This window comes from Triticum dicoccoides, chromosome 1B (assembly GCF_002162155.2).
Source record: "Triticum dicoccoides isolate Atlit2015 ecotype Zavitan chromosome 1B, WEW_v2.0, whole genome shotgun sequence".
Lineage (NCBI taxonomy): Eukaryota > Viridiplantae > Streptophyta > Magnoliopsida > Poales > Poaceae > Triticum > Triticum dicoccoides.
The window spans coordinates 112,524,486-112,533,977 of NC_041381.1; the positions used below are offsets into that span (position 1 = coordinate 112,524,486).

The 9,492-nt window shown below is 47.8% G+C and overlaps 1 protein-coding gene across 1 annotated transcript; it reads left to right on the top strand.

Annotated features, from left to right (window-relative positions):
- The first annotated feature begins 82 nt into the window (after nucleotides 1-82).
- Nucleotides 83-2,381, top strand: LOC119350209. The gene is made up of 4 exons (XM_037618149.1): nucleotides 83-134; nucleotides 333-1,196; nucleotides 1,295-1,501; nucleotides 2,022-2,381. Exons 1-4 carry the CDS (start codon nucleotides 83-85, stop codon nucleotides 2,105-2,107), a joined length of 1,209 nt encoding a protein of 402 aa, XP_037474046.1. The 3' UTR covers nucleotides 2,108-2,381.
- Nucleotides 2,382-9,492: the final 7,111 nt, after the last annotated feature.

Here is a 9,492-nt window from a genome sequence, read left to right on the forward strand (position 1 = left end):
CAATAGATGATATGGAGGGCCGCCGCTATTTGGCATAGTCCGCTATTTAGAACATTGATTCATATCAATGTATGACTCCTACATGACATTTCTCTTTGTATATACATTTTTGTTAGCATATTTATCCTTTTCAGGTGTTTTGTTAGCCCGTGGCAACGCACGGGCAGTCTACTAGTACCAATATAAAAAGATTCAAATGGGCAGATCCAACATATCTCAACCATCTGATCGCGTTAATCCAACGGTCCTTATTGTCCTAATGTCGAGCGACTAAACACGTTTAGCGCTAATCAATCGTTTCTATCCTCTCCTTGATCCCTTTCCTTTCGCAGCAAAGGAACCGCCGCATCGCATCGACCCGTCGCTCCTTCGCCGCCCCAGTGCCTCCATCCGCCCCACGCTGCGCCCCCGTCGCGTCGCACACCCCCATCGCGTTGCGCCGCCGCCGTTCAAGCAGGGCCGCCGCCGCCGCCTGGACAGCAGGGCCGACGCCGCCGCCTTCCCGTCGCCTGGACGGCAGGGCCGCCGCCGCCGCCTTCCCGTCGCCTCGACGGCAGGGCCGACGCCTTCCCGCCCGCTGGACGGCGGGGACGCCGCCGCCTGGGGCGCTGCCTGCCTGAGGGCGTCCGCACCGATGCCCGTCGGTCGCCCCTCGGTTCGTTGGTTTGCCCCTGTATTCTTTCTATTTTCAGATACCTGCTGCTTCATGTTCGTTTCAGCAAATACACAATTTCAGCAAGCTGCTACCCAATCTGATGGAAACATAGTTTACTTTGCATTACCACAACTTTTTTCACCGTTAAATTTAGGTGATTACCTAAACTTTGCCTTACCTCGACTTCTCTCACCGTTATACGGATTTCACTCTTCAAGCAGATGCGAACATACTTATTCCGGTGATTCTCCGTCGCTGTCAGAGAATCATGATCGTTCCCAGTTTACGGACCTTACAAACAATTCCACATCAGGGAAAGATAATCACGCGTATGAGACTGTGCATGCTATAAAACCGCAGGGCAGCAAGGGATGGTATGCCCGAATGTCTGATGAAAAGAAGGCTGAATACCTTCTGAAATGGCATCAGGCACGGGCTGAGAAAAAGGCTGCTAATGCCAACTGTCAGCAAGTATCTCAACAACATTCTTCTTCATGTTTGTCTCTGCAACGTACGTGTTTCACCGATATAACCAACACAGGTAGATATGATACATTCCTAATCTCTGGAACTTTACTGCATTGCATCATGCATAATTTAATCATCCATTTCTTTTCCTTTTTTTGCCACTTATTTCAGGTACAACTGCAAGCTCCGGGAATTCTGATCGTCAACCTGCGGTTACTAATGTTGCATGCAAAAAACAAGGTTGGTACACCGGTCTGTCCGAAGAGAAGAAAGCTCAACACCTGCAGAAGCTCCGGTTGGCCCGACTAGAAAAGAAAGTTGCAGCAAAAAGTGTCACTGCTAATGTACCTCAGTCGCATACCCCACCTCTTTCCACAGGTAATACCTCCTAAGCACACTTTGTTTTGGACGATGTAATCATCCTTCTTGTGTTCCTTTCCTCTGTTAATAATAGATATTGCTGGTGTAGTCATGTACGTGGGCCCAGTTGACCATGATACATATTCCCCTCTACGCATGAGGGAAGTAGCACTGATCGACACTGGCATGCGAATTATCTTCCTACACATTTTTTAAGAACTAGCTGAACGCCATTGGAATGAACTTCTTTCTGCCGAAGCAAACGTTGGCTTAATCATGGCAACCTTGATGAAGGTTGATCAACTATCCAGTAAGTTTTTTCCTTAAGAAGTGTCGTACCATTTTAGTGTCATGTTATTACTAACTTGAGAATTGATAACAAAAACTCTTCTTAGCACGGGGGCAACAACTTTATGCATACATTACTCTTCAACTTGCCACAATGTTCACTTTCTTAAAGGTCAGTATCTCTTATATTTCTTAATTTTACAAAATTCTCCAACAACTAGACTAACTGTTCGCTTATCATTTTTTGTAGGTGTGCATCATCAAGTTCGTGATGACTTGTATTTCCGTGATGCTATCAAGAATGAAGTTGTTCTTAGGAAGGATGCCCGCAAATGAGACGACGTGGATAACTCACTTGTCCCCAAGATAACCGCGGCTGAAGTAGACTTTCGCTCTGGTCAATCTTCCCCCGTGAAGCAAATTTTCAAGTATATAAGGGGTGAGCGTAGACCTTCATTATGAATTTCAAGTAAATAAAGGTCTCAAATAAATAAGAAGTGTGAAACTAAAGAATTTCAAGCCCTTGGATTCCTAGCCTTTTATTATGGATCAATTGGACTAGGCATAAAGGTCTTAAATAAATAAGAAGTGTGAAACTAAAGAATTTCAAGCCCTTGGATTCCTAGCCTTTTCTTTCAGTTGTTGAATTTTGAGATTTGCTTAATGACTTGTTTGATGATGGAATATTGTGTAAACCTTCATTTTGATTACTGATTTCCATTTTCTTTGCACATGGCTACATGATGGAATATTGTGTAAACTTTCCATCATTTGTCACACTACTGGTTGCAGATGAAGAACCTACACAAGCACAACGCCATACAGGAGCGACACACAATTATAAGCTGATATCTGTTGGACAATGGAGGGTATAACCAATTACTTTTACGGGAACAATAGCAACCAGGAAATTTGAAGGGTAGGTATGAACAAAATTGGAACTGCACATGTACTGCTAAGTGATTCAATATACACATTACCAATCGAGGAGGAGAACGATGGTCGCGCGGCCTCTGTGCATCATGGTCGGCAACGGGAGTCAGTTCGTTGTCCACGACAGTGGTGCTTCTACGCTTGGCGTCGGCTTCTGGAAGCAGATCTGAGACCGTGGAAGACGGTGCCGGGGAAGAGACTCCGTGTACGACGACGATGGTAGACCGGCTCCAGTGCGGCGTATGAGGTCATCGATGAGGCAGATGCGCTGCGGTGGACGAGTGCGCCGATGTAGAAGGGTAGGAGCACGAAGGCTGCGGTGCCGTGGAGAAGTCTATTTTGCGATGGGGATAGAAAATGGGGAGTATTCAGGTGTACTACTCAGACGTCCGTACTACTCTGGGTGCCAGGGTGGGGTTGGCTGGGTAGGGTGAACCTAAAGTTACGAAAACAGCCACCTACCAAGTGTCATCCGTAGGCCTGTCCTGAAGGCTATGATGGTAACTTCCCACTGCTCGAATCAGGGTCGCGAGAGATTTTCCCGCCGACCTCAAAATTTTGTGCCACTGAACTCCCCGTGTGGCGTGCTGGGTGATTCGGCTAAGCAACTAGCGAGTAGTACTAGTAACTACTAGTACTCCCTTCATTTTTATTAACTCTGCATATTAGGTTTGACCGAAGTCAAACTTCCTAAAGTTTGACCAAGTTTATAGAAAAATATAAACATTTACCATAACAAATATGTATGATGTGAAAGTACATTCAATAATGAATCTAATGGTATTTATTTGTTATTGTATATGTTAATATTTTTTGTTATAAACTTTCTGTGAGTTTACAAAACTTGACTTTGACCAATGCTAACACGCGGACTTAAATAAAAATGGAGGGAGTACACATTTGTTTTCTTAGTTTGTAGTGAATTAACCATTTGTTGTAATTGTGCAATAAATATATTAGGCTACTGACTTCGAATGTAATGGTCTATACAATTCAATAGTTACAATCATTGTCGAATTCCAAGATGTATACGAGGTCTATAGGACTTCACAATATGCTCAAACTCACATAATCCCAGTCAAATGTGAATCTAAATGCATTTCATAGTTATTACTTTGTAGGATGCAACAAAACCAACCATAACTCTACATCATCCATTATAAAAAGCAACATTTTGAAGATATCCCAATGTGTGAATGAAACGTGTAGAGAGAGCTTGCGAAGATGGAGCAGATAGGGCGGGAAAGATTGTATGTATGTGGACGAGAGAGTAGGAGAGAAACCTAACGAGACAGAGAGAGATAGAGAGACAAAGAGAGATGAAGAAGCTAGGTTTGTGAGAAAGATGGAGACATGTAATATACGTGAGATGCGTGTGCATCCGGATTCTATACACGTGGAAGGAGAAGAGACAACAAGTTTGATGAGAGAGCTGAAAAAACATGGACGAGAGGGGAAGGATCTTGTGGGTTGAGGGATCGATAATTTTGTGCTGGGGAGAGAGGGATTGGTAATTTTGGGCGAGAGAGAGGGTGGGGGGAGGAGTCAGTCAGCCGATGTCACATCATCCTGCTTTCAAATGGCCCCGCATTCTCTAGCGCAGTGTGGTCGCCGTCTTCGATCTCCTCGATGCCCTCTTTGAAGATTAAGGTGTTGTGCATGCTGGGGGTGCAGAGAAGCACAAGCGAGAGTGGTCGACATATAACCTTGGATGGGGATGAATTGTGGGGGAGGGTGTGTGTGTATGTGTGTGTGTGTTTGTGTGTGTGTGTGTGTGTGTGTGTGTCAGATATTGAGAGAAAACAAACCTATGGAGAGAAATGTGTGTGTATGTGACGGAAAGCTACATGCTAAACAGGGTTTTCACGAAGAAATTGTGCGTGCGAGATAGAGAGCGATGTGCGGGCCTTGAGGTGGGAGGGGACGGGTGCGGGTGTCAAAATGTGCGCATTGATGCATGTGTTACATGCGATCGTGCGAGGGACGGACAAATCGAGAGAGATGGTTGTTGTGTTACGGATGCTCCTCTCTCTCTCTCTCTCACACACACACAAGTAAAATAAAAGACCGTTCTCTCATGTATACACAATGTATCAGCATCTGTCTATGTCTCACTCATGCATGATTATTTGCACATTCACACCTCTCTATGTCTCTATCACACACACACCGTGTGGGGACCCCGACTCATAGGTCGGGATCACCGAATGCACGTGTACAGTGATCCCAGAGATCAATGCTCATTGAACACACATAAGCTGAATAACAAGAGTCTTACATCCATACATACCGTTTTACACAAGTAGGACCATTATGGTCAAGTCTCGAGTATATCACCGCAGCGGAAATCTTCGTCGATAACTTGGACCCATGCCATCTGCCTTAACCCTACAGGCATTCTGACTGGGAAGTGTCCTAGCTCGCATGTTCGTCACCGAAGTGTTCTTCATCACATCCTGTTCTTTCATACCTGGCCAATAAAATAACCAGTGGCAAGCCAATGAGTACTTTGAATGTACTCGCAAGCAACCCAAGAGTGATAACAAAATAATTATGCAAGGCTCTACTGCTAATTTGGCATTTTTACGAAAAGCTAGTTTTTCTCATGCAAGTATGATCATCATTTGTCAAGGACATGAATGTGTCTGCAACAAGAATCGGGAGGTTACAGACATCAACATCAAGGAAAGAGTTATGAACGACTCATTATCAAGCTCATCGTGACTTCCTCACGAATCATATCAACATATTTACCAAACCGTGTTGTTTGTCAGCAACATATGGACGTAGTCTAAATAGCACCGCCCAACTGTCCTTGACCGTGGACATGGCTATTCGAATAGTTTTACACTCTGCAGAGGTTGCACGCTTTACCCACAAGATCCGGGGAACTTCCGTGTCATCCGCGAACCGCGGTACCTCAAGTACCCGGGGTAAGCACCCGATCACTATCTTTCCCTAGACGACACTAACATGGAGTCCACTGGATTGGTAGTAACCCCCGTGCCTAACATTTCACATCATAAAGTTGTGGAGCCTCGCTCCCATATTCATCACATACCACAAGCACGTGGTACCAACGGTGTGTCCGGTGCCCTGTGAAAACAGTCATGGCCGCCCTACCTGGCACGGCACCGTCCCGAGAGAGCGCACCAGCAACTCTCCCGTCACTAGTAATGCGGGCTCCAAGCTAGTATCGGCCTAGGTAATCAATAATGCCCTTTCCCATATAAGGGTAGAGTGGTTGCGCATGTAAGGTTGGGATAGTCGACAAATGTTAAATCTAATCCGTCTCTGTAAACAACACTTCTATCAAACCTCGGTACACTACTTCTCCACCAAGTAGTGACCTAGTTCATCATCATCTCCCAGGGGCATCAGTGGCACCCATTGGGGCTGTTTGCAAGTACGTCAAACCACACTTGTTTCTTTCCATGCATAACCCTGACCCACTTTGCGTAGCCATCTACTATAGCATATTTCTACAACCCACCAACACAACTCTAGCAAGGGTAGAGTCATGAACAATGCAAGTATCAATGGAGTATGCAACGGAGGCAATCCTAGCAAGGTTGACATTCAAGTTATATCATGCGCTCAGTGAAGCAACGAAAATGCTATTATGATGTAAAATGGTTCATCATGGTCAAAGAGCTGCTTGCCTGGTTCATCAGAGTCTTCAAATCTTCTGGTCCTTCTCCAAGTATTTCGTCTACTTCGTCAACTAACGTTGGAAACAATTATAGTAAGCAACACAACAAGGCAGAAAATAAAATGCTCTAAAAATATTAATTTGACTTTTCTAGGACATCTCTGGTTATATGAAAAATAACCAGAGTGGTTTCATTGGGATTGGATCAGTGAATATTTCTGAACATTTCAATATGATGGAATCAATGGATTTAATGGTTCTGCAAGTTGTCCATAGAATGCCTTTTTATAAAAATGAGTAAATGTACCCATTAAATTAGGCATGATTTTTGGAACATTTATAAATTGGTTTCACTGAATTTGGAGTCCAAATGAATATTCTATGGATTTTTGAAGCTGGCTTAGGATCATAAATGACCTATCTGTTAGATCCAGGTGAAACTAGGCAGTACAAAAATGTTCACTATGGCTCATTAAATAGATATTGATTTATGGAGTCACTGAAAATTTGAATAATCAGATTTGGACTTGAAATGAGGTCTCTGGAAAAGTTTGAATCTTGCTGAAAAAGTAAAAGTAAATGGAAATACCCAATGGGCCAAATTCCAGCGGTGGCAGCGCGCACTGGGCGGGATTTAATGGCGAGGCGTAACTGGGCCGGCCCAGCGGCTCGGCCACGCGGGTGACAGGGCGACGTTGAAGGCGGGAGAGGGCGAACCCGCCTCCACTTGCCAGCGTGGCCCGGCTGCCAGGTCGCTTACAGGCGGGCCCCGCCCGTCGGGTTCATCCCCTTCCTCCCGCTCGAATAGGGCAGAGGCAGGGGCGGTGTTGACGGCGGCTTGCCGGCGCTGCAGGGCATCTCCGGCGATGCTCCGCCCATCGGCGTGCTCAGGGGACCCGGCCGCATCCGACCGTGGGTGGCACGGTCGCCCAGGGCCACCGGGTTTAGTAGGGCGTCGCCCGCGGCGGGAGAGGCCGACGGCGATGGCGACATTGGTGCTATGGGGCACCGGAGCAGAGGGAGAAGTGGTGAGGGGTTCCGTTGTGGTCAGGGGGTTCTCCTAGTGGAGAAAGGAGGGGAGGAGGAGGAGTGTTGGGTGCGAATTTAGGAGGGGGGCGACGGCAAGGCTCCGGCCATGGTGGCGGATGGTGAGTGCGAGGAGGGGAGTGGGTTGGTCCAGGGGGTGCACGGGAGGGAGAGAAAGCCAAAGGAGTAGAGAGGGGGCTCGGGGGTGGCCTTAAGTAGCCGACCCGTGGCTCACCGTGGACGCGGCGCACAGGTGGCCACGACAACGGCTCGGGAGGCGAGGAGGGAGGAAGAGGGGTTGTCCACGGCGCTCGTGGGCGTGGTCCAAGTCGAGGGAGGAGGAGAGGGAGAGAGAGCAGGGGAGTGGCAGAGCGCCGCGCATGTGGGCCTGCCCATTGGGGCTCTCGGGCGGCTCTGGCGCGCGTGCTGCTAGAGGCGAGCGAGAGGGAGAGAGGAGGGGGCCAGCATGATGGCGTGTTGCGGACGTCGAGGCACCTGGACTGGCGCAAGGGTGAGGCTTGAGGTGGTGGGGGAGCGTGGTGTCAACGGTCGGGAGCACGCTGACGTGCTCCAGAGCGCGCAAATGGCCGGCACCCGCGGCTTTTTCTCGTGCCCTCACACGCCCACTTGTGTCTGGCAGCTGCAGGGGGAGTAAACAATGTGACAATGGCATTAAATGCCCTGGGGATCCACTGGAGTGAGGAAGGAGGTTGAAGAGAGAGAAGTGGTGCTTCCAGAGAGGGAAAAAGAGCTTTCCACCCCCATCATCATGGCTCCTCGGGCAGGGAAAGATGCAGAGGTTAGAGGAGGACCAGATGGGGTTGTGGGAAAAAGTTGAGCTCATGGAGATTAGTGGAAATGGACGAAACATGCATTTTAGGTTTCTGCCAGAAGGTGTTTGATCGTGGTTTGGGCAAGCAAATGGATTCCAAATGATATGAAGATTAACAGGATCAAGTGTGATATAGAAATGAGGTTGATCACCAAGTTGGAGCTCATTTGAAGAAAGTTGACAGTGCAAGTTTGGTAAACCCTAGAAATCAACAGAAATGGACTTTCCAAGATTTAGCCATGCAAATCTATTCTCCTTGATGCACCACTTGGTGTAGTGTCATCATTTGAGGTTCTGAGCATTTCCACAAAAGGTGAGATCAAAAGGAGAAAGTTGCCAATGTAGAGTTGTTCAAATTTGGTTCTGGACAGGAAGGGTTTTGGGGCACTTTGATCAATATAAAATTTTCTCCAACTTGTGCCATTTGGTCTAGATGAATGATTAGACCATTTGAGCATGTTCACAAGGTTTTAGAACATTTGGACATGTTTGGCAATGTAAAGTCGCTCAAACTTCAGAATGGACAAAAATGGTTTTGAGGGGATTTCATGGGGTTATACTATTCTCCATGACATGATGTAACGCCCCGAATCCGATGCGCCAGGTGTCTTCCAGTTATTCGTTGTCGTTGCCATGTCATTTGCTTGCGTGTTGCATTTTTCCATGTCATCATCTGCATTTCATCTGCATGTTTTTCAAAACTTGGATCCGTTCGGGTTCCCCCGGTTATCTCCGTTGTTCGTTCTAAGCCCAACCACACTCGCATGTGCCCGTCGCCCCTCTCAGACCTTGTTTCGTGAGCGGGATAAAAATGTTCTCGGAATGGACCAAGATTTACCAAGTGGCCTTGGTATAGCACCGGTAGACCGCCCGTCAAATTTCGTTCCATTTGGAGGTCGTTTGATGCCCCAACGGTTAACCGCGTAGCCCGAAACCCCTCTTTCTTTGCATCCCAGCCCCTCTTCACCACAGCCCATGAGCCCATCCAAACCCCCTCCATGCTCTCGGTCGTTCGATCATGATCGTGTGGGCGAAAACCGCACCTCATTTGGACTCTCCTAGCTCCCTCTACCTATAAATATGTGATCTCCCCGAATTTCGCGCAGATGAAACCCTAGCCTCTCCCCCTCCGCGCCGCCGGACATGCCTGTGCCCGTCGGACAAATCGCGCCGCCGCCCCGAGCCAACCAGAGGGCGCCACGTGGACCCGGACCACCGCGCGCCGCTGCTGGCCCCCCGGCCCGATACGCCGCCCAGTTCCTCCCGCGCCCTAGCGCC